The sequence below is a fragment of the Diospyros lotus genome, chromosome 3 (assembly GCF_014633365.1).
Source record: "Diospyros lotus cultivar Yz01 chromosome 3, ASM1463336v1, whole genome shotgun sequence".
In the NCBI taxonomy this organism is placed as follows: Eukaryota; Viridiplantae; Streptophyta; class Magnoliopsida; order Ericales; family Ebenaceae; genus Diospyros; species Diospyros lotus.
Genome location: NC_068340.1, coordinates 38184640 through 38209227, shown reverse-complemented (window position 1 = coordinate 38209227; position 24588 = coordinate 38184640). Strand labels below are relative to the sequence as shown.

The 24588-nt window shown below is 35.2% G+C and overlaps 4 protein-coding genes and 1 pseudogene across 4 annotated transcripts; 1 reads left to right on the top strand and 4 right to left on the bottom strand.

The window, feature by feature from the left end:
- On the bottom strand, nucleotides 1–1940 carry LOC127797910 (uncharacterized). The gene is made up of 2 exons (XM_052331108.1): nucleotides 1746–1940; nucleotides 1–763 (listed from the first exon to the last, which is right to left on the bottom strand). Exons 1-2 carry the CDS (start codon nucleotides 1893–1895, stop codon nucleotides 119–121), a joined length of 795 nt encoding a protein of 264 aa, XP_052187068.1. The 5' UTR covers nucleotides 1896–1940; the 3' UTR covers nucleotides 1–118.
- A 1409-nt stretch (nucleotides 1941–3349) lies between these two features.
- Nucleotides 3350–4719, bottom strand: LOC127796986 (uncharacterized; annotated as a pseudogene).
- Nucleotides 4720–5969: 1250 nt separating this feature from the next.
- LOC127797749 (uncharacterized) lies at nucleotides 5970–6897 on the bottom strand. Its single transcript, XM_052330887.1, has one exon. It carries the CDS (start codon nucleotides 6758–6760, stop codon nucleotides 6146–6148), a length of 615 nt encoding a protein of 204 aa, XP_052186847.1. The 5' UTR covers nucleotides 6761–6897; the 3' UTR covers nucleotides 5970–6145.
- A 914-nt stretch (nucleotides 6898–7811) lies between these two features.
- Nucleotides 7812–10514, bottom strand: LOC127797748 (membrane steroid-binding protein 1). The gene is made up of 2 exons (XM_052330886.1): nucleotides 10106–10514; nucleotides 7812–8422 (listed from the first exon to the last, which is right to left on the bottom strand). Exons 1-2 carry the CDS (start codon nucleotides 10414–10416, stop codon nucleotides 8074–8076), a joined length of 660 nt encoding a protein of 219 aa, XP_052186846.1. The 5' UTR covers nucleotides 10417–10514; the 3' UTR covers nucleotides 7812–8073.
- A 5882-nt stretch (nucleotides 10515–16396) lies between these two features.
- LOC127797951 (uncharacterized) lies at nucleotides 16397–24269 on the top strand. Its single transcript, XM_052331190.1, is given in 3 exon segments — nucleotides 16397–17115; nucleotides 23772–23776; nucleotides 24110–24269. Coding segments are annotated over 3 exon segments (243 nt in total). The 5' UTR covers nucleotides 16397–16952; the 3' UTR covers nucleotides 24185–24269.
- The last annotated feature ends 319 nt before the right edge of the window (nucleotides 24270–24588 follow it).

Genomic DNA, 24588 nt, shown 5'->3' with positions numbered 1-24588 from the left:
TCATCAAAATATAACAACAAAGGTTTATTAACTATAAAGAAATTATAGTCCATTTCTTACGAGCACACAAAAAACATGATTCAATTCCAAGTAGCTAGCATTTAATCAATCACTCTAGCTAGTTCAAACTTGTAACTTTTCCAATCCTCAAGTGAATTGGAAACTTTAGCACCTTACGATCATTGCCATCTTCACTCCAAGCGCGCTTGAAATTGTTGATCAGATCATCCGTCAATAACTCAATCCCTTTTTCTTTTGCAATCTGATACGCTGACCATGACCTTATGAATGTCAAGAAGTTGTCCAAATCCATCAACTTCTCAGAAGCAAACTCAAAAGGCCCCGTGTGATCGGTTCCATCCACAGGCTCAAATGGAAAATCAATCGTCGTGTATTTGTTATCCACAAGCTCACGTGCGCTATTGCAAAAAGGAGAACAATCGACCAAGTAAAATTGTCGGAAGATGGCGTCGAAGCCGTCATTGATTTCAGGCATGGTGTAGCACCATGCAGCCAAGATTCCATGGGATGGCTTGAGCAACCGTTTGACTTGCTGGTAAAAAATAGGAAGATCGAACCAGTGCATGGCTTGAGCTATGGTTACAAGATCAAGGCTTCCCTCGGCTGCAATGTAGGTGTTGAGCTCGGCCGTGGACATGGTGGGAGGAGTGCATTGGTAGCGCACGTTAGGGAGCTTGGGCGCAAAATCAAGTTGCTTCTGGCTGGCATCGCTAGCTATCACATTCTTATAGATTCCAGCTAACTAGAAACATATATGATGGGGTAATATCATCAGTAATCTTATATATGGTCTTGTATGGTAGGATTTTCCTTTTTGATTTTGTAGTTCAGTTTTACTATTTTGAATCAAAAATAGAAAATAGCTTCTAATTGGGTTTTTGTAAAACTAAAAAAAATAAAATTTCTAGTTTGAGAGGGTTCAAAACTTTTATTTTTGTAGTCAATCCTCAATTCATTTCAAAAAACATGAAAACTTATTAGGATAAAAGTTTAATTTGGACCTTCTATTTTTCACCATATGTTATTTTAGCCTCTAAACTCTTTTTTTTTTTTAGTCCTTTATAATGTAGGGTTAGACTAAAATTATTCGTAAATTATGGAGCTAGGTGTATTTGAGCCAAAAACAAAAATTTAGGGGCTAACCTCCCAACCTTTTTTCTGTTCAAATCAACTCTTGAACTTTTTTTTTTTTTTCAAATACACCCATATATTTTACAAAGTGAGTTGTTTAATTTAACCCTATGACTAACAATTCTTTAATGAAATAGTAAAAGCCGATCAATTTATTAAGTTGAGAAAAAATTTTATGAAATAAAATGATAAATCTCTAAAAAAAGTCAGACCGAATTGAGCTTTTATCCAACTTATTGTAATTAATGTATGACAATTTTTGTTTTCTTTTTATTTTTCTTTTCTCACCTTAAACCGTAGTAAATCCACTCTTCATCAAGGATGGACAATCACTGGAAGAGTTATTTGAGATTGTCAAAGGAGACACCAGATTGGGAATGTACCCTAGGGGATTCCCTTTTAATTTTGTAAAAAATAATTTGTCCTGGGCGGTGATATTAACACTCCCAAAATAGACCTTTTGGGCATGTGAATAATAATAATAATAATAATAATAATATCACGACCCATTAGTCTTCCATTTTTCAAACTAAGACTCTTAAGACATTTGGACGTCATCATCGAAAGTAGAGTGAAGGGGAGATCAGGCTCACCGATGAAGCGGCTTGACCGGTACCAGTGGCGACATCCCATGCAAGGTCGTGGCACGGCGTTTTGGATGCGATGAATCGGAAAAGCTCCGCTGGATAACTTGGCCGCCCGGCCGCGTAATGCTTCCCTTGCCTCAAGAACAACTCTGCCATCTCCCTCTCTCTCTCTTCTCTCTCTCCGTTTGGTTTCGCTTCGGATCCCACTAGCTATTTGTAAAGCAGTGAGAGATTATTGGTTCAGAGGAAGCAACGCAATGCGTCATGCATTACGTGGTAGCTTACTTGTCCTTGACTGCCTCGTCTAATTTGGAACCAATTTGGCCACGGCTCTCCCAACAGACAAAGAATTAGCTAACTTTGACATAATATTTCTGGATAATGATTCTTAATTTCAAAATATAGCCATAATGGGAATGGCGGCTACATTTATAAAAAAAAAATATTTAAATTTTTTATTTGTTTAAAGTGTTATATATTGAACTTGAGCAAGTAAGTTTAAAACTGAGGTTCAATTCGTGAGTTCAAGTTATATTAAATGTGCACTATGAGATTTTCATATGATTTTTTTTTTTTTTATAAATTTTAAATTTAAAACTTGATTTCAAACTCATGAATGTACAGCATTTAAAATTAGTTATTTTAATATTAAACAATACACATCATACCGTCAAAAAAATCTTTAATTGTAATTTTTTCAAAATAGGTTCACAAAATTAATTTTTTCTTTTTTTTTTGTAAGTCACAAAATTATTATTTTTTTTAAACCTTAATAGGGTTTGAAAATTCTGTAAATTTTAATTCAAAACCTTCTTCTATTCTAATAAATCATTTGATCGTGTCAGGCTGCAAATTTTTTGAGACTGAGATTATTGAAGTTTAGTTTGTTTATTTAGAATATTATTGAATTGAAGGTTTAGCTTAAATTTAGCTCATTTATGTAAAATAAACACAAATTTTTGTAGAATATGTAACATTAGTTTCATTATATATTTAAATTTTAAATAATACAGATAATATGACAAAAAAAATCTCATACAATACAATTTTTTTTTTTATAAACAGGTTAGATACTTTAAACTTGAAATTCAACTTGCTTAAATAATTTTAAAAGGGACTTGAATGGCAGAGATCAGATGCCTCAAGTTAGTCAATAACATTATTACGAAATTGAATCTAGAATAAACCACTATTAAACTATAATATTTACACGAACATAAAAATTTTCGTGAAAAACTCAAATTAAAAAAAATTACAAGTAGAAAAATAAAATATCATTAAATAAATAATTACTAGTATAAAAGTGATATTGTGACACATAAAATATTACTAAACAAATATTGTTATAACAAAAATGATATAACCGTAACTAATTTTTGGACATTGAACATCTATTTATAGATCTAAAATCATCTATAAATATAAATGTATACAACAAATCATATCTTGATCAAAACATGATTTATGAGAATATTCTTTCAAATGAAATAAATTCAACTTAAAATTGAATTTGACTAATATTTTAATCATAATTAAATTTAAAATTATAATTATAATCGAATTAGGAGTCCTAATCTCAATCAAATTTAAATTTCGAATCACAATTGTAACTAACATTCATTCTGGATCAAACTTCCAACTCTTCCAATCCTCAAGTGAATTGGAAACTTGACTACCTTAATATCATTGCCATCTTCACTCCAAGTGCGCTTGAAATTGTTGATCACATCATCTGGCAAGAGCTCAACCCCCTTCTCTTTTGCTAGTTGATAGGTGACCATGACTTTATGAACAACAAAAGATTGTCCAAATTCATCAACCTTTCATAAGCAAACTCAAATGGCCCAGTGTGGTCGACTCCATCCACAGGCTCAAATGGGAAATCAATCCCCGTGTATCCAAAAAGGACCGCAATCAATGGAGTAAAAAGATGGCGTCAAAGTTGTCATTGATTTGAGGTATGGTGTAGCCCCATGCTGCCATCACTCCGTGGGGTGGCTTGAGCAACCGTTTGACTTGCTGGTAGAAGATGGGTAGGTTGAACCAGTACAAAGCTTGAGTAACGGTGACAAGGTCAAGGCTGGCCTCAGCTGCAATGTTGGGTTTGAGCTCGACCATTGACATGGTGGGAGGAGTGCATCGGCAGCACACAATGGGGAGCTTGGGTGCAAAATCAAGTTGCTTCTGACTGGCATCGCTCGCTATCACATTTTTATAGATCTCTGCCAACTAGAGAGAATGATATTGGGCTATTATCATTACTTGTATTATATTATATTTTGTTGAGGTTTTGGTATAAATGTAGGGAAGATTAGGCCGACTCATCATGTTCACATGGACCCGACCCACCTAGCTGAGCCTGTGAAGGCCCAGCCCGACCCACTCCATGACTGCCAACGGGCTGACCCATTTGGCAGCCTCTACCAAACTTTTGGGAACCCCTTTGAGTCACTCGAAGCCCTTATTAACTCAAATGAATTAAAGTTAGGGAATAATATTTATTTTTTTGAATTCAATTTTCATTTTTTTCAGGAAAATGAAAACTTATTATGACATTTGACAATTTCGCTTTGTATTTGATTTTTTATTTTGTATATATTTCCCGTATCCACTTGTCCAATCGTCATGGACAAGCGAACGTTGAATGGCATTTTTGGAAGCGATGAATTGGAAAAGCTCCGTCGGATAACTTGGCTGCCCATCCACTTAATGCTTTGCTTGCATCAGAAACAACTTTGCCATCCCTCTCTCTCTCTCTCTCTCTCGTATCGCTCCAAATTAATCCTTCATCTATTTATAAGACGGATTATTCTATTTTGTCCAACGAGCTTACAAGCAGGCTTACTGAATGGGGTCGAAAAGACCCAAATGCCCTTGCTCAACCTTCCCCTCTCTCCCTTCTCCCATGGTCGCGCGACCGTCGACCCCTGACGCTACTGCCTTCACCTCGCCGTGTCATTGTCATCACCTTGCCGACCATCGGAGGATGCAACGATGATAGACGAAGCGATGGCAGCGAGGCGACGATGCGATGGTGGCCAGGTGAGGCGACAGCGTAGGGGTCGGCGGTCGTGCGACCATGGGAGAAGGGAGAGAAGAGAGATGCGAAGGCTGGGTAGTGGCATTCCTTGCAAATTTATATTTTAAGTTAGAGTATTTTGATATTTTCGACTCTATTTTGTAAGTCTTTCGATGAAATTTTCTATCCCTATAATAAAACTCTTATAAGACAAGCTGGAGCAAAGCAATTGAGAGGACGAGGTCAACTGAACTTATTTAAGTGATTATAGGAGTAATGTTTAGAAGTTATGATGCATTTTTTTTTATTGGTTGAAAGTAAAAGTATCATGTCATTATTTTTTTAATAAAAATATGATACATAATTGATGATACCTAACATTTCTCCTAACATTACTCATAGTTAAAGTGTGATGTTAGTTAATATTTTAATTTTAAAATAGGGCGGGACGAGGCCTTTGTTTTATTTAATGTAGAGTTTTGAGTAATTGTGAGTATTATTTTAATTTTTTGAACCATAAAAAATTACTTTGCTGGGTATTATAAGATCTTTTTATGAGATTGGAAATAGCATTGGATTATTTTGTAAAATATTAAATTTATTATTCATTTTTTCTAAAAGTATATAATAATAATAATAATAATATATTTTGGGCCAATTGAACAAATATTCTACACTTGTAATCATTCCAACAAACCACGACTGGGGGCTTCGTGATATGGCATCCAAAATAATATTTTTTTATACCAAGTGAAAAATAATATATATTTTTTTTATTGGTGGAGGGGAAGCAACGTGCCAACAAGGACTGCGTCATGGATTACTTAAGCAGCTTCCTTGTTGTCCTTCACGGCCCCCCCCCCCCCCCCCCCTTATATTATTGTTTTTATATTAATAAAAAAAACTCTAAATTTACAATAATAGAGTATATAAAATTACCACTGTCCAAGAATATGAAAATAATAATAATACAAATCAAATTTACTTCATAATTTCTATAATAATAATAATGGTAGAATCTTTTCTTGAGATTTGCCTTAGTATAAGACACATTTAATTGTACAGTTACCGCACAATGGCAGTTCAAACAACCTTCTCTTGAGATTTGTCTTACAGTTAATTTGTTCAATTATTTTCTATATGAATGAATTGGTCACCAAATCTAACTTTTTTAAGTTAGTAGAACTATTACTTAAATACTCTCCAAGTAATAGATGGAAAATAGAGAGTGAGCTATTAAAAGTAACATAGAGAGATATAAAACCCAAGTGCTCACTCGTCCTTATTTTATTAGACTAAGACACGTCATCCGACGGAACAATCCTCTCTAACTAATAATTTTTTAGTGATATATATAAACTTGAGATCGCTTCACGCCCATCTCATCTCACTCTAGATTGGTGTGACGAGATCGGACGGCCTCGGGGCTCTGATCCAATATCTCAGCCAATTGGAACACCACCATCTCGAACAACACGAACATCGCCCCCTCGTACACGCTCCCCATCGGAAGCAACGGCCGAGATCCTCCTTCCTCCGCCGCCTCACCCCCATCGTCCGCCATGGTCTGCGCCGGGATGTAGCCGATCGCACTCGCGTACTTCGCGGCCGATCCGGACTCGGGCCGGGCCGTGAGCAGAAGGATCCGGGCGCCGCATGACCTGGCGACGCCGCAGATGGCGTCGACTGTGGAGAAGCCGCCCGGGCCCGCGGAGGCGATGAGGAGGTCCGGGGCGGAGATGGGAGGAGCGGTCATGTCGAAGACGCAGTGGGCCTGGAGGCCCAGGTGGGCCAGCCTCATGCAGAGGGCTTTGAGCATCAGGCCCTCTCGGCCCACTCCGTAGACGAAGATTCGGGCGTTCCGGGCGGCGGCGGCGGCGACCTCCTCCCGCATGACGTCCAGCGCCGGTGGACTTGAGGTGGACTTGGCGAAGACGGAGTTGATTTGGTTGCATATTTGGGTGGCCAACGCCGCCGTTAGAGTGATCTTGGGCTCTGCCATCAGTATCCAAGTCTCTCTCTCTCTCTCCCTACCCCTTTTCTGGGTCAGGTATCGCGGTGGAAGTGGATATAATGATTAAGCGATGATATCCAACCAAATAATATATATGCTACATAAATGTGGTGGGCACATATACAAGGAAACAAATGGAAGATATAAATTAAAACAGGGGGGTTTAATTTGTAATTTTATTTTCGGTTTTTTGTTTTTATTTTTTAAATTTTACGAATAAATTTAAAAATAAAAATAAAAAACTAAACAAACGATATTGCACTAAAACAAATTCTAATTAAGTAAAAGAATAGATTAAACTTTAAATAACAAAAAAGGTAAATTACAAAAAGGAAAAAGTTAGGGCCTTTCAGTTGTAAAAAATATTTTTTATTTCTTAATTTTAATTTTTATTAAATAATTGATTTTTTCACTAAAAAATAGAATACTCATTTTTATAATCTTTCAACTTTATATATAAATATATTTATATTTTTTAAAAAAATTTAAGAGTAATTCATCTAGAGACCTCGACTCGTCCCATTCTAATTAGTTACTAATTCTTAATTCTAATTTGATATTAATTATATAGACTCTTGGTTTACAGGGCCTGTTATGGCAAATGCTTGTTTGTTCATATAATCGAGTAGGAGATTTTAGTTTATTATTTAAAATTTTGGGTTTTTATTATTTGGCAGTGCAGTTGCTAAATCTGCACAATTCCCTCTTTATGAATGTACGTTTACTCTAATGCCGCTACTAATTAATACTATGGTAGCAGCGGGAATTTTTCATCCATTAACTGGTGATGAAAACAATGTTCCTATCATTATCAAGCGTCACCTTAAGTTGTGGAGGCAATGGTTCAAAATTTTGTTATATTTGGTTTCAGCCAAACTTTTGCCATAGGCAGGATTCACCAGCCCACCATTACGGCAGCTGGGTGGCTTTTTCTTCCACACTTGCTGCCAGTTCAAAAACAATTAAGCATTTTCTCCGGCACTAGAAAAGATGGCAAACTATCAAAAGAAATTCCAAGTAGAAAATCAGAGGCCAAGAGTCAATTCCAAATATGCAGCATCTGTTATTCACTTTTAATCACTGGCGACATTCTCCAACAATTCAACATAATGCACCCAGAAGTTAAAATCTCTGTTTTCTTGATGAAAGTTACAGCCTTAATACTACAGTATGATTACCGCAGGAACATTCTAATTCTATACTAGGAAAATAAACTTACTTCTTCCGGGAACACTCCCATATATAACTCTTTCTTGGCATCTTCACGTTGGAGAATTTTCAGTTCAGAGGGGCGTTGATCATCACTCTTTGTCAGCGTCAGCAGCAGCTGCGCTTTCTGTAAGTCCAGCAGCTGTGCTCCCAGATGGGCCATTTCCTGCAGGCTTGTCATCAACATTGTCATTGGTTGCCTCAACAGGTTCGCCACTGGATGATCCATCCGTCACTGGTACTGTCTTCTTAACAGTCCCAACTTTCACATACTTGCTCATGAACTTGTACTCCCAGTCCTGTAATGCATCGAGTTCAAATGGACCAAGACTAGAGATATCCCCAGTTAGATCTTTCTCCTCAAAAGACATCTTTGCTAGAGCCCTGCTAGCATCCTTTCCAGCAAATAGAGCATAAGGGCCCCCAGGTCCATAAAACATCCTGCAATAAGCGATCAATTAAAATGCAAGTCAATAGGAAGATTCATTATCTATCAAACTAAACATCTTGCAAGTACCAATGGCTTATTTTAAGTGTTGTAAATAAGTACCCAGTAAAAATAGCGTGTGGATACTAGGGATGGGGGAGGAGAAAGGGAGAAAAAAAATAGAGAAAAGAGAAGGAAGGAAGAAAGAAATAAACAAGTCCTTTTTTAAGTTATTTTCACAAGAAAAACAAAACTAATAATCTGTGCAGGCTATGCCCACAACAGTAGTTCTTCTTCCTCTATTTGGATGAAGAAATGTTGAACTTAGAGAATTGGAATATGTCGATAAAGCCCGTATTACATAAATGGATTTCCGCAAGATTCAGTTATACTCGTGTCCAAGCTCATCTTGTATGGTAAAATCATCATATAATGCGACAAATATGGCTAAGTTACCCAATCAGTGTCTGTGTCATTATACCATGATGTACTACTCGTTACAGAGACATTAGAAACTATGTTTACTGGCGAACACAAATACAACAGCCAAACCAAGTCTGTCGAGTCATCTGTAGAGGAACCAAGGGCAGAGTAAACTAATCATAACATACGAGTGCAATTAAAAAAAGAATCCTCTTGGAAGGTGCAAGGACAAAAAAGAGCAGGGGAACAATAGAACAACTAAGAAATACCGGCAACGCCAAATGATTCAAGACAAATTCTAGCTGAACAAAGGTAACGATCGGAAAAATTCCATGTAGAATCTAACTACCAAAAAAGTATCACCTAATCGGTTCTTCACAAAATTCTTCTACAGATAAAGAAGATAGCAAATGATAGTCAACCACAAACGCCATGAAGAAAGGAAAAACTCGCAAACACTTAGAGGGGGGGGGGGGGGGGGGGGGGGGGTGTTATAAATGGAGGAGCAAGAAAAGAGATTAAAATGTTTCCACCATAAATGACCAATTTGCAATAAGCTAAATAATCCAAACAAATTTTATGTATCCCTTCAAACATAATTCCCATAAACGGAATTAAAATGTTTCCACCATAAATGACCAATTTGATATAAGCTAAATAATCCAAGTAAATTTTATGTATCCCTTCAAGCATAATTCCCATAAACGGAATCCAAAGTAAGCAAGCCCCTTCGCTTGCACCACATAAAAGTAAAATGCTTTTCAAAAGTCAAAGAACCAGCCAGCAGCAGGAACCCAAACTTACAAAAAGAACTGGTAGAATCAAAGGGCAGAGGAACCCAAAATGACTTGCTTTATACAAAAATACAACAAAGGGACAGATGCCAAATTTCAACTGCGAATATTCCTAATTCATCACAATTACACGCTAATAACTACAGAAATCATCGATCGAAATTCTTGATATTCAAACACGAAGCATTAGCAAACATTCCATTACAGTACTATGCCCTAGAAAAGGTCATATTATTGAAGTTCTTGACATCCAAATGGAATAAGTTAAAAATACCACAAAAATAAACTAAAAGGCCACAACATCAAACAGTATCTAGGTGCATAACAAAAATCCTCCGGATCGATATCATGAAACTCAAATAGATGAAGCTAAAACACGATGAAATACACTAAACCGCCCAATTAAACGAAATCCAAATGCAAAAAACAAATCCAGTTTCTCTAAACACGGAGGGGGATTTCAAATTTCAATCGATATACCTGCTCTGCGACACATCATAGATCTGGCCCTTGATGGCCATAAGCAGCGGCTTCTGTGGATCTGTGCCATCGTAGGCCTTCAACTCCTCCTCGGTGATCTCCCCGACCTGAACCGGAGGAGGAAGAGGCTGCATCTCCTCCTGGGAAGCCCTGCTCAACCGCTCGTACTGACGATCGGGGGATCCAAACAGCGCGGAGACCACATAATAGACGGCCAAAGCCAGGGCCAGAGCGGTGAAGAAGGCGGCCGGAGAGAGACCGGTGTAGACTGTGATCGATTCTTTGAGGGTTTCCCAGAGTTGCAGCGCCATGGCTATGGCTGTGGCCGTGTATCTCGACGGGGCGGCTAGGCGACAACTACAAGGACGAGAGAAGACAGCTTTCTTCTTCTTTGAATGAACTGTCGATGATATCTACGTTCTACCTGCTATTTATCGACTCGTAAATCTGTGGTTTGGTCTTCCGTTTGACTCTTTTCCATTTATTTTTCTTATTCGTGTTTGATGGGCTCCACTTCCACTTATCACTTCGTAATTTCATTTTTTTCCTCCAAATTTTCGAAATTTCACTTCTTTAATTCAAACACTTAATTAAATTTCAAATTTTACTTAATTAATCCCTCTTTCTTAAGTTTTAAGGTTATCCTATGACAAGTTTTAAAAAATTTAAAGTAACTAACAAAATTTAAAATTTTAAAATATGTTATTGCCGACCAAAATTTAGGGAATATTATCATATATCACCTCAAAAATAAAACTATAAATTGACAAAGATTATAGATAAATAAATAAAAATCTTTTATCTAAAAACATTCCATATATAATCATCAAATCTCTTAATTTTAAATTATCAAACAATCACTTAAACAATTAAAGAAAACTCACATTAAATCATGTAATTTTCTTCATTCCAATAGAAAAAATATGCAATTATTTGACATTCATTTCTTAGAAATTGAAAGAGGTTGGCACAAAATTTGACCAATGACAATTTATTCCAACAAAATGTAGATTTGGTCAAGGTGAAAACGTCAGTAGGGCGAAAGATGTAAAGGCTATCGACGATCTTTATATCTTCTTCCATCATTGATGCTTTTGTTAATTCGCCTTTTATCTTTTTCAATTAACGACAACTTCCACATATTCTATCATAGTCAGTAGCCTATACCTATTTTGTTGGTGACTAATGAATAAAGAAGTTATGGCAAATATGGTGGTTGTGTGGGAAATAATTTCAATATTTTAACTTGCGTGTATTGTACACTCTAACTGAGGTATGTAATTGAGTTGAAAATATATAATTTATCGGTATAATTAAAATAACAAAAAAATTGAGTAATTATAGGAAAAAATTATATAAAAATAAAAATATGTATTAGCCTTAAATTACTAGGACACATAACTTCTATTACTAATGATATTAACAAAATTAAAATTAATCTCTATTTAATTATTACCCCTTGAAGAGTTGGATAATTGACTTTTCATACCCTCCGTGGAATTAGTTTCATCACGCGTGGCGTGATGAAATGCGGCAATACACCATCAATTTTAAGCTGCTGAAAGCAATAGCCTACCTCTGCTCTCTACATCGACTTCCCTTTTTCTTAATTTTTTTTTTTTTTAACAAAATATATATTTTAGTTTCTATAGTTATACATTTTTTCACTTAGACACTTATTTTTTTATTATTTTAATTATACTCTTAAATTATACAATTTTAAGTAAATTGTACCCTTAATTTGTTTTATTATTTTAATTATACTCTTGAATTATATTTAATTCATTATTCTTAATTAAATTAAAATTATATAGTTCTAATTGAATAATAAAATTTTTTGAATGTTTAAATAAAAAAAACATATAACTACAAGAAATAAAATATGTATTTTACCTTTATTTCTTAAAGATCAAACCTTTCTCCGAAGTTTAACAAATTCTTCCCTTCAATTCCAGCAACAAAAAAAAAAAAAAAAAAATATTCCTTTCAAAAAGTTGGTTAGTCAACTTAGTCAGCTAGCAGAATTCGTATCTTTTGATTGTTTAATAAATTAATATGTAATTTTTAAGAATTTACAGTTTATGCCTGAATATATTATGTAAATGCACAAAATAGTCCAATACAAGTACAACCATGTCATCGGCCCAACTCTTGCCGTAGAATCCTTTACTTCTTACTATTCGATTCAACATTATTTCACTTCGTCATTTAAACTATAAAATTCAAAATATTTTAATTTGTCCTAAGAACAAATGAGAGGTCAAATGACCATATTTAAGCACAACTTTTAAGTAATATGTATATAATAATATTATTTGATTCAATTAGTCCAACAACTTAACTTTAGGGAATACTTTTGAATTTTTTCAAATAGGTTATCAAAGTGAAACATGTTATTGGATTCCATTGAGTAACCCAACCAGATTTAAGTCCATTGTTTGAACTCAACATCTTATTGGGTTCATGATGAATTCATTGAGGACAAAAATAGATGGAGAAAGAATATAAAAAAAAGGGGGTAAAAGTAATCAGATTATTACTTTTTATAATAGTTAAAAAGAAGAAGATATGAGAGAGAGAGAGAAGAGGAGAGAGTAAATTTTTTTAAATAAAGGCAAAGATTTCATGCAAGGAGGTTTGTAAAGCGAAGGAAGTTTCGTTGCTATTTTTCATACCTCAAAGGTATCGCTTACAATTAATCCAAACATTTGAGGTACCCAAATGTATCTTTTCTTAAAAATTATAAAATAAATATATTTAATAATACATTTCTTTAATCGATAAATTTCGCACAACACTTATAAAGTTTAACTATATAAATCCACGTCAATCTTTCTTGGTTTTCATAATTCCACATCAATTTCCTCATTGTCATCTGAAAATGGTCTTTAAATATTTTGTAAATGTACTAAACACCAGCATAATTATATCAATCAATCAATTTTTTATTCACATCACCTTTTTCTTTCACTTTCATATATATCTTACCGGCAAAATATTGCAAATTTGATCGATGAAATTGTTGGAGACCATGCTATTCTCTTCTATTCCTTTAAAAAATACAATACCCCAATAAGTATGATTACAAAGAAGTTGTAAACACCTCGCTTGGATATTCTAACCACCCAAAATACCCGAACGGAAGCATTTTCGAAAAGAGAAAGAATGAAATATACAAGATAAAAACTACCCTGGCATGCATAAACAAGAATTAAAACAACGAAAGCAAAGCTATATATATATATACATGCATGTACTACGGGTACCCTGCTAGTACAGTGATCATAAGATAAATAAATGATTACAGACACCTATGCCGATATACATGAGGCACAAGAAAAGACCCGGCACAGTCAAGAATAATAGAGTAAATCTTACTCAAACATCAGAGTTGACGGGGACTGACGAAACTGCTTGTACACCATACCGACTCTGTCGCTAAACGCTAGCTCCCTTGTCCGGACCCACGCTGCGACTACCTGGAATGATGGAAAAACAAAGTGAGTCGAGAGACTCAGCAAACATAATAAAAAAAAGGCTGAATGTTGTATGGATCCAATAAACTTTCCCCTCGAACACCAACGCTCAAGCACATATAAGCCATGAGACGCTACTACACAAAAGTATAGCATAATGAAAGCACATATCGGTCCTTGGGGCCCACACAAGACACACGGCACCCAAGTCCCATACCAACCTGCCGCTATCCTAAAAGACAACATAAATCTCCAACAAACCTGCGCGCACTGTCCCGGGTCGGTGCTCCTGTCACTCGTGTGTTCGTGTCGGTACTCCCGACACACCGAGCCATAGGCTCCATCGGAACGGTTCTCCCGTTCGAGAACTAATAATTACCAATAATCATGTAATACACATAAAAATACAATGGCGTAGTGAGCATCAACGTGATATACTGGCGTCCATACATCCAGGCATCAGGCCATGCTCCGCCCATATAGTAAACCACACACGATGCATATGCCTATGCTGGATGCAACCTAACCAAGCTAGAATGTTCGTGTCCAAGCATACTCAATAAATGAATATCCAACATGCATCTCGTACCCATGTACATACCAAATCATGAACAGTAATACAATGTAACTAGTCATACAATAAATCACATACTGGCAAAGCAAGTCAGCAGTGCCTGGCACCGGTCAACGGCTAGTGACTAAGAGTGTCCACCCGACGGTCCACATCAGGGCCGTACAATAGTCTACCCCACTTCATCAACAATCGACCCTTGCCCTACTACTCAATAGCTCTAATAGAACCATAAATAAACCTAAGAAAATAGTAAATAAACTCGCATGTCTAGGAATCTAGTCCCCAAGTTGGGTTTTGCATCATTCCAAAAGGAATGGGGGCGGTACAAACCCCTGTAGGCTTTCAAAATTAAATTCTAGAAGTCCAAATTTAATTTAAATTAAATTAAATGAATAATAATTCAATAATTAATGCCAGACGCCAAATTAGAGTAACGGAGAGGATAACATATGGGAAATCACGGGGTCTTTCACTGGAATTAAAGATCATAAAGAGAGGGTTAGGAGTTTGCCTTTTAATAGTAGATTTCCACCTCCTTGCTCAGCCGCTACACAAATTAATAATTTTTACTAATTAAACTAAGCTTCTGTATGGAACCCATATGCGTATCTCCAATAATCTAACTAAATCAGTCTAAATTCGAAGTTATTACGGGTATAAAAGGTCACTAAAAACTAAAAAGTAAAAAGAGCTTACCTTATTTTACAGATTTTTAGCCTTAAATGCTCACGCACTGTAAAATAATTATAACATTAAAATAAGCTAAAATACAGCCTAAAAACAAAATTTAATCCATAGAAAATGGTTAATAATAGCTGATTAACCTACCTCGCTCTTCAGATCTAGAAAAATCAATTTTCCTGAATTTCTCCTATATTTTCTCCTTTTTCCTCGTTTTCTCGCGACTGTTTCCTCTCCCAAATGCTCTCTGTTTTAATCTTCAATTAAGCTTCAATTGAAGCTTTAATAGTAGCAGAAATCGGCCAAAAAATATGGCCAATTTAGCCTTAAATTTCGTGCAAAAATAGAAGACAAATGAGCAGCCGCGCGGACGCACTAGCGCCCGCCACGTGGCCGCGCAATGGGCCAGCACTGGCGCCCCAAAATGGCGCCGTTTTAGCGCCCCCTTGCTGCCCAAAACAATTAATTTTTTTCCCAGCCGCGCGTGCACGCTCGCCCCTTGGCTCGATCCCGCGCCTCACGCCAGCACCCACGCACACGTTACTTCCTTAGCAATATAGACACACTTAATTAATTTTATAGTGACTTTCAGTCACTTCCGAAAATCCACACTTAACCCCACAACTTCCAAAAACCTCCACGTACACCCCTAACTCTCATTTCCTTTATTACACTTATACCCAAAACATTTCAGAAATTTTTCCAAATTACTTTATTTTAATCTTTTCCTAAATATTCTCCAATAAATAATTATTTCCTCAAAATAACATAAATAAATATTTTTCTTAAATCTCTAAATACCCAAATAAATTAATATTTCTTTTTAACCCACAATTATTCAATAATCATCACAAATACAATAATTAATAATGATTAACCATTTTCAAATAATTTAATTAATTACCTTTAATTCCTTATTTTTCTCAAACCACAAATAAATATTTTCTCTTAAATTTTTAAATATTCAATAATGTCTTCAAAAATTGATTTGAGTAATTATTATTTATTTTTAAATTTTAAAATATTACAGAAGTCCTATAACCTATTACTTATGAGTTTGTAAAACCCATTTACCATACCATTATTGCCAACGAGGATGCAAGACTACCAATTGGTATAAAAAGGAATAACATCACGGTGGTGACATTGTTTTTACTTGGTGACAATATTGAGTATATTTTTATTTCTTTAAATTAGTGAATTTTCTTTCTTTCTCTTTTTTTCTTTATTCATCTCTTTGTTTTTTGTTTTTTTTCATATTAAAAAAATTGTCATGAACACGAGACAACTATGTTATGTTAGTCAAGGTTGGAATAGGTTTGAAATAAGTCAAAATAATTAGAATAAAGTAGATCTAAACTGTTAATAATAGAGAATTTTATTTTATTATTCGTATAAAGAATTCAATGCAGACTAACAAAGGGAGACGTATGTAACTCAATATTTTTATAATAATAAATATCGTAGATCGGAGTTTTGTTACCGTTTGTTTGCTAATTTCTAAGAGGAGATGGACATTACCATGCCAATCTCTTTATAAATAATGTCGAGTGAATCCAACAAATCTATCAATCAAATTGCATTGAAAAGTCTCTCGTCTTCTGTCCTTTCCTTTTCGAGCTCGGGAGTTCTTTTCTTCTTCCTCACCCACTATGAGCCGTAAGAGGGGACAAGGGAGGGGTCAAGCAGTGTAAAATCGGGTTCATTTTCAAACTTGAGGATAAAGAAAAGTTAATCTTCAAACTTGAGGATGACAAAGCCCACCTGAGTTTGAGTTTTGGATTTGTTAATCTCGTACTGCGTTCAAATTAAATTTATCGTTCATTTGGTTCTGTTTCTTTATTTTAATTTTTTTTTCTCTTATCTCTCAGAAGCTGCCATGCCCAAACCCGTGATGATACCATCAATGAAAGAAAAAAAGGAAAATATAAATAAGAGTAAAAGAATCAGTGAAGCTGCTTCAAATTTATCCTATTTTATTTATTTATTTGTTGAGAACCCTACTTTAATCTTTGTGCAGTATTTTTTGGTTGTCTTATTTTGTTCGTCCTCCGAAGTGCCGTAGTTGAGATCAGAGACGGAGAAAAATGGAGAGTCGGGGAGGAAGAAGGCAAAGATGGGCGGTGGAGGAGATCACGGCGGAGGAGACTTCAGAAGCAAAGTATGGAGCATGACTGGTGGCCCATACTGCTGGCCTAAGCACTGGAAACGGAACACTGCCATTACCATGGCCGGTGTCTTCCTCATCTGCATCCCCATCGCCATGAAATCTAGCTGAAGTCGAGGTATTTGTATATTTTTCCTCTTAAATTTTCAGTTCGATCAATTTTACTGCGGCAGAAAGATTTGAGCATTTGGCAGGAACTGTGATGATACGATGTTGATAAGGTTTTTTTTTATTATTATTATTATTTTTTTGCTGAGGTTGATGAGGGTTTTTAGTTTTATCCATGATCGAATTTCTGTTGCCTGTTATTTGCTTACTATTGAAGATTGAATCTTTTAAATGAAATTGTGATTATACGTCGTCTAATCATAATTTGTCAATTTCTCAGTCTGTTTTCTCAGTTGTTGGTATCATGTTGTAAATTGTAATCTGTGTCGGGGATATTAGAATAAAATAAAGACATATAGACTTTTTGTTAATTAATCTATGACTTCAATTTATAAGAGAAAACTAAATATGAAAGTAGCAAGTTCAGAAATAACTTGGAATGAAGATTGAAGCACACAGAATGCACTCTCAAAAGAACTGAAAGGCCTCCTGCACTAGATTTGACAGCGTTCTCCTCCCAAGACAGTATAATCTCTCCAAGGAGTCTCGTGCAGTACAATCTCTGACAAACCTCATTTACCTCTATGCTGCAAACATAAAAAGCATATAGAAATCAAGAACTTGAAATAATGATGAAAAATTGCAGCAAGATGAAGTTTTTCTTCTTTTTTCTTATGCACATTTTCCAACAAAATAAAGGGTTTGATGTTGTTGGCAGATTGATATGGATGGATTGATCATCCCATCCACAACTCCTTTTATGCTAGAGAGGGCCGCCCACCAAAATTTTTTAGTATTGAGTCCTGTTGCCAAAGGATAAATATTAAAGCTATTCTCCTTAAGATGGCTCAGGAACGGCCCCAGCTATAGAATTGATTCTAACATTATAAAATATTTAAGAGAGATTTAAGCAACTAATGGAGATGAGGGAAGGTGGTTAAAGACCAACTCAACAAGAGAGAAAGAGAATTAAAATCAAATAATAAAAAAAACAAATAATCATATATAACAATCCCCCACATGGTTATTTATTTTATCATAAGGAAAATATTAAAATTATATTGGAGCATTTTTACTATGTAATAGGTTTAGATATTTTCAAGACTGGAACATTCACTTAGTGTAAGCACAATTTTTATATAAAAGAATAAGAGTGAAATAAATGTTGAACTCTTATCCTTTATTTTGGACTTCAAAAATGCCACACATAGTGCAAGATATATGAAGGTCTTGTCATGTTTGTTTTTACGGTTATGCACACATATCTTAGTTTCATTAAGTGCCTTTAAGGAAATGTCCAAAATCCTATAGTAACAAGCCTACTACCACACTCAATTAGGTGAGTCCTCCAAGGGTGTTCTATGACCAACACCCTGCAGAATCTTCCTTCGATCCCATTTAGAGGTAAATGTGTTCCTCAAAATCTCACAGTTTGAGCACTCTTACCATCGAAATGGAGCCAGGGATATCCCTCAAATGCATATAGATATCAATGCTCAACATTGTCACCCTACAGCTTTGTTTTATTCCCATTGAACCGCATTCATGGGATCTCCAATCAAAGTGGTTTGGTGTCCATTGTGGTGACTAATTGGTGGGCTTCAGTCCCATTTCCCTTGATAATTCAATAACTGACTTTACATTAAATGTAAATTTTATAACTGCAACCCAAGCAAGTTATCCTTCTCCGTCTTGGATATCTGACCAATAAGAATTATAGATGCAATTCCTCCAAGACGCTTGTATAGGGTTCCAGACAATCAGTGTAAAAGGAAACCACTTGTGCTCAACTGCACCACAAAATTAATGAATGAAGCAACCATCTTTAGAACATAATCAGCCACAGTGTTTGATACATTAACATCTTAATGCTAACACACCTTGGCAATCATGCAAACATATGGACTGATAAAACAGACATGGTTTGGACACAACAATTGGAAAATCAGACTCACTTTACCACTAAGTGTATTTTCCTTTTTTTCCTGATTATGGAGGTTTCATATATTTGATTGCTTCAGTAAATACTTAAAACTTGTATTTTTTACTCACAAGAAAAGAAACTCATGGGCTGAATACAAGCAATTGATTTGGATCAATGTCAATCCAACCCCCACACTTTGAGATATTTATAGCAAGGCCTTTTATTTTCCATAATTCATGTGGAATTTTATTTGTTTTATTAATAGTTGGATTGGACGAGTTGCCCCCCACAAAATCCATGTATCATCAACTTGAAGGACATTGAAATTGGCAAAATTCCAATTTTATCTTAATCCAAAGCTACAGATCTGTAAAATATTCATGTTTGAAGGCGCCCTTGGGTTTCGCATTATCTCTACAAATAAAACAATAGATCTAATAAAGCTCATGCAGTTTTTGTAAATATGTAAAGCCCATTAATAGAGCTTCACTAAATTGCCCTTTAAAAATGAATAAAAATAATACATTCTGGAAAGTTTTTTTCACTTCTCCAAGTGTTCAATCTCTACTTTCTCCCCATTTTATATGACTCCAGGACAGACAAATCCCTCATGAAGAGTTTAACTTGACATGCGCCGAAAACACGTAGCAGTCAGTAGTTCCACCAAGGAGTAACAGATTGAGCATGCATGTTCAGGCATAAACATATTAATATGTACCAGTCTCCTATTAGTGTTTAATCTTTTTAAAACTTGAAACTTCTCCAACACTTCATATAATCCATGGAAACGACATGTATGTCTATTAACAAAATAGATTTGTACTGCAAGTTTAAAATAATCAGTTATAAATAAAAAATTATGTCTACCGAGCAAAAAAAAAAAAATCCTATTTGGCTAGTTATTTGACCTTGTTACTCTTAATTACTTAACCACGTTCTAGTTTTATTAAGAAGTCCACCTGTGTGGAGTAATCCTTTCAACGCTTATAGTGTTGAAGCTAGTTCAATCTTGTTACATCAAGGACAAGGTATTTCCAACACAACTGGTCCCGGGTTCTGATAAAGAAGGATTGTGTTAGGTAGCTGACATACAACATAAAAGTTGTTAGATCTTTCATCATTATGTCTTAATTTCATTAGGAATTCTTACAAATTACACAAAAGAATTCATGTACTATACAGTCACCATATCAAGTCAGTCAGGTTTATAATGACTTTTTCAGGCATTGTAAAATTATGATTTTGTAATACCAGTTAAATATTTGAAAGAGCTTTGAGCTCTCTCTTCCATTCCTTATCTCTCCTTCTGTTCTAGATTTCTGCCTCTATGCCTCTGCATTCTCTTCCCTTCTCTTCTTGTTATCTTTTCTTGTTCCTCTTTCCCATGTTTCTTCTTAATTTCTTCCACTTCCTTGTTTCTGAATCACCTCTGTTGTTGCTGATCTCCTCCTACTTTTTCTCTTCTCCTTCTAATCTTTCTTTTACTGTTGTTCCGTTCTTCTATTGCTACCCTCCCTCCCCCTACAAGTTATGTGCTCTCTGCCTAATTAGTCTTCTTTATATTCTATCTCAACTTATTTGTATATCCTGTCCTTCCTCCTTCTCTTACTTCTCTTTTTACTTTCTACCAGTCTATCTGTCCAGTGGTACTGCTGCTACATTTTTCTTTAGGTGTGATTTTTCAGGCTACATGTATCAGAGGAAAGATCCTATGTTAAGGGTCTTCCCAATTGTGAAAATTGGCAAAGCTTGAAATCGAGTTTTCTTGAACAAGGTTGTGAAACATAAGATAACTAATAAAGTCACTAATTTGATGGGATTAAGAGTTTTTGGTTTTATCTTAAAAAGTATTTTAGTTTTGTTAGGAGGTTTAGTAGAGTATATGAGAGAATAGATAACTAAGAAAGTCATTAATCCTTGTCGGGGGGTGGAGAATAAAGTCATTAGTTTGATGCAATAAGAATTTTCGGTTCTATCTCAATGTATTTTAGTTTTATTAGGAGGTATAGTAGATTACATGAGAGAATTTGAATGGTATTAGCTTACTATGTCAGGTAGGACTGTTTTTAGGAGTTTATCAAGCGTATAAATATTGGCTTATTCAGGTAATATGAAATAAATGGTTTTGAGAATGAATAGTTAAATTTTTGGAAGAGCTTTACCCCTTGTTTGGGTGGGTGTTGGGGGGGGGGGGGGGGGGGGGGGTTGTTAGAGACTAGAGAGGGGAAATCCTTGCCTTTTTTTGGAAGAGAATTTAATAATGAAAGGGAAGGGAAGGGGGGACATGATACCCTCCCTCTCCCTTCCCCTTCCATTTACACTTTATTATCTATTCAATGTGTCCCAACTGTCTTAACTGCATTCGTTTCTCTTTACTACATTCCCTTCTTTCTTAGTATTAGTTCTTTAGACCAATCCTAAAGAAAAGTTTGTTGAACTCTTTTTTTTTTTTCTTTCTTTCTTTCTTTCTCCAAAGCTCCAAATGAAATTGGTAAATTGATAATTTCTAAGTGTCTTATGAGAATAAGCATCTCTTCTTGTTCCTTTTGTGGATCAAGATGCAGTTTTGAAAAATTCGAATGATTAAGAGAGATATACAGAAACCCTCAATATTTTGGATAATGGGTTTCTCAACTTGGTTTTCATGTGCTTGCTATCTCTTTATCAATCTTTGAGAGTACCGACTACCAAGTTTTCTGGCAGCTTTTAGGACTAAGCCTGTTTTAGGAATCTAAGTATTATATAGAATATGATAAGTTTTATCATGTCTCCTCTTGTTTATGCTACTTCTTTCTATATGCTCTTTGGCCTGCCTTTCTATATCATATGAAAGGTTATAGATGTTCCTGTGAGAAAAGTGGATGAAAATGAAAGAAATTTGTAGCTAAAATGTTCCTTCCTTTATCTGATGGGGGCTGACTCAGCCCCAGAAGCCTTACTTTTGTCCAAAAGGTGATGGCCATGAAGAAAGCTGTAAAAAATTGTCATTGGAATCAATCTCCCAATATTGAGTTTCTTATTCAGCTCATCCTTAATGTTTGGGGAAAGAACCATGTAATGGTGTCCATCATTCCTACTCTTTTATCCACTTTGAGGATTGTTGGAAGGGTTTTACAAGAAACCTAACCATGCAACTTCACATGAAATGCCATTCTTGATAATCAAGTTTAGCAAAATTTTGTAGCTTTTGAGCTTCTTTGAGTCAACCGGTGAGCAGAGACCTGCATAACCCAAGTGCTTCAGTGATTCTGGTGAAATCCAAATATAGCCACATTTAAGAATTACCCACACCATTCCTCATCGTATGAGGACCCAAATTGTTGATTTTGTGTGATTCAAAATTACTTAAATGTTTTCTCATTTTTTGTTGATTTGTCAAATCTGATTGCATGCTGATTATATGAAATTGTTGAGCTACATTTGTTACTCATTTTTCAAATGAATTTAAAATGATGTTTAATATATATAATCTGTTGGTATATCATATGGGCTATCTGTTTTCATGTGGGCTGAGTTTGCTATGGGTCGAGCCCATGTCCGTATTATTTCCGTGTTGCATCTGCTGCTGGCCCAGCCCATTTCCGTCCATTTTGATGATGCTATATAAGGGCGGTAAGATGCCCTAATCTCGTCAAATTGCACTCTCTCTTTTCTTGAAACCCTAAGTCGGCGATTTCTTGAAGTGAGACATATCCTGTGAATCCTTCGTTCTGATTTCTGGTTTCGATCGGTTAGTTGATTGTTTCCATGGTAAGATCGTATGGTAAGTGGCTTTATTGCTTAATCTCTATGTTGTTTTAAACGCCTGAGGCGTGAGAGATTGGTTGGCTGAAAGAACAGATCCTTAGTCTTGATCGCGAGATCAGTATAAAACAAATCTACTCTTGTTCTTGTTTTTTGGTTTCTGTTTTAATTGTATTTTTGCAATATTGTTTTACTTCCGTTTGATATCTTGTACCCGATTGTAAAACTTGAGATCTAGTGGATTGACTAGAGGCAGAGACTTTGCCGTGAGTAGGATCTATTGATGCTGTGTCGATTATTTGTACGTGTGAGTTGTGGTTGTAACTTTCGTTTCTGTGTTCGTGTTTACTGCACTTGATCTGTGTTTGGCCGAGATAATAGGTTGGTTAAAGCCTACACAAACTCTTCTTCCATCCAAATAGAAAAACACGCAGATTTGGAATTATTTTGCAGCAGTCAATAGACAGGAATATTAAACATGGATCAAGCTTGTCCTATTTTTGCGTTTGAATAGTCTTTATGCGTTAAAGGAAATGAAGCAAGGTAACACTTGGCTTATTTTTGTCTTGATATGAAGAATGTGTTGGATGCGATACAATATAACCAGACATCTTAATTGACTTATTTTATACTTGCATGAGTAGTAGGAAGATAGAAAATTCAAGGAAACTAAAGCTCACACTTGGGACACCAAAGTTGTCTTCTTTTTTTTTTTTTTGTTTCCCTGGCGTGGCGTAGGTAAAGAGGTTTGCTAGAGAAATATTCAAAGCCCCATTGCTGTCATTAGCATTTTGAGTCTGGCCGAGCAGAAAATATATTTCATAGGCTTTTTGTGCATTATTTTGCAGTCCACCTATATCAGAAATATGTTTTTTTGTTTCTTGTGTTTTAATATTGAGTGAAGTGTTAAATAAACTATTGTATTTTAGAGCGTCGGGGCCAAATTGGTCACTGTGCATTTAAGAGTTAAATAAGCCATTATATTTTTGGAGTTGAGGTTAAATTGGTCTCTGTATTTTAAAAAGACACAAATTGCAACTGTGTGGGGGTTATATTGATTTGGAGATAAAGTTGGTGATATTAATAAAATTAAAATGTGGTTAGAAGGTGTTAAAAAAAAGGTCTATCATAATAGCTAATTTGGCCTGGATATCTGAAAATATAGGGATTTATTTGGCCTTTGTCAATATATAATGATTAAATTGATCCTTAGATCAAAGTATATATAGTGGTTTATTTGACATTTTGCTCTTTAATATTTATATATATATAAAAAATATTGTGTTTTAGTATTGATACAATTTCCTCTCTGTAAAATTATCTTCTGCAGCAACGGCCACACCAACCAGTTCGCCCAATACCGTCACAGCTCTGGTGCAAGAACTTTGGGAAGAAGGATTACTGATTGATCTGTAGAAGCTTTTGCTTGGTATGAAACAAAATACAACTGCTTTTGAGTTTGGATTTATTATCCATTTTGCTCTTCTTTCTATTCAGTTTCTATTATCTCTCTCTCTCTCTCTCTCTCTCTCTCTCTCAAACAGGGGAATTCTCCTCTTTTATCTGTTTTCATCCCATTTGCATCTCCTAAATGACTGTTTAGTGTTTGATATTCGAATTAAACATTGATAGGATTAAGTTAAATATGTGATAAATTAGTAATAATAGAATTAAATAATTTCATCGGTTTAATTTTGATGTAAATTTATGCATGTTTGGTATAATAATTTTGGAGAAAGGATAATTAGGCTTCAAGGGCTAAAACGCCATTTCTGTAAGTAAAAAGAGGAGAAAATATTTGAGCTTTTA

Excerpts from the sequence above, each read along its gene's own strand:
- LOC127797748 (XM_052330886.1), bottom strand. The coding sequence starts at position 10,416 with ATGGCGCTGCAACTCTGGGAAACCCTCAAAGAATCGATCACAGTCTAC. Across the intron at positions 8,423-10,105 it reads TATGATGTGTCGCAGAGCAG|GATGTTTTATGGACCTGGGG; the intron begins GTATATCGATTG and ends CGCTTATTGCAG.
- LOC127797910 (XM_052331108.1), bottom strand. The coding sequence starts at position 1,895 with ATGGCAGAGTTGTTCTTGAGGCAAGGGAAGCATTACGCGGCCGGGCGG. Across the intron at positions 764-1,745 it reads CCGGTCAAGCCGCTTCATCG|TTAGCTGGAATCTATAAGAA; the intron begins GTGAGCCTGATC and ends ATATGTTTCTAG.
- LOC127797749 (XM_052330887.1), bottom strand. The coding sequence starts at position 6,760 with ATGGCAGAGCCCAAGATCACTCTAACGGCGGCGTTGGCCACCCAAATA.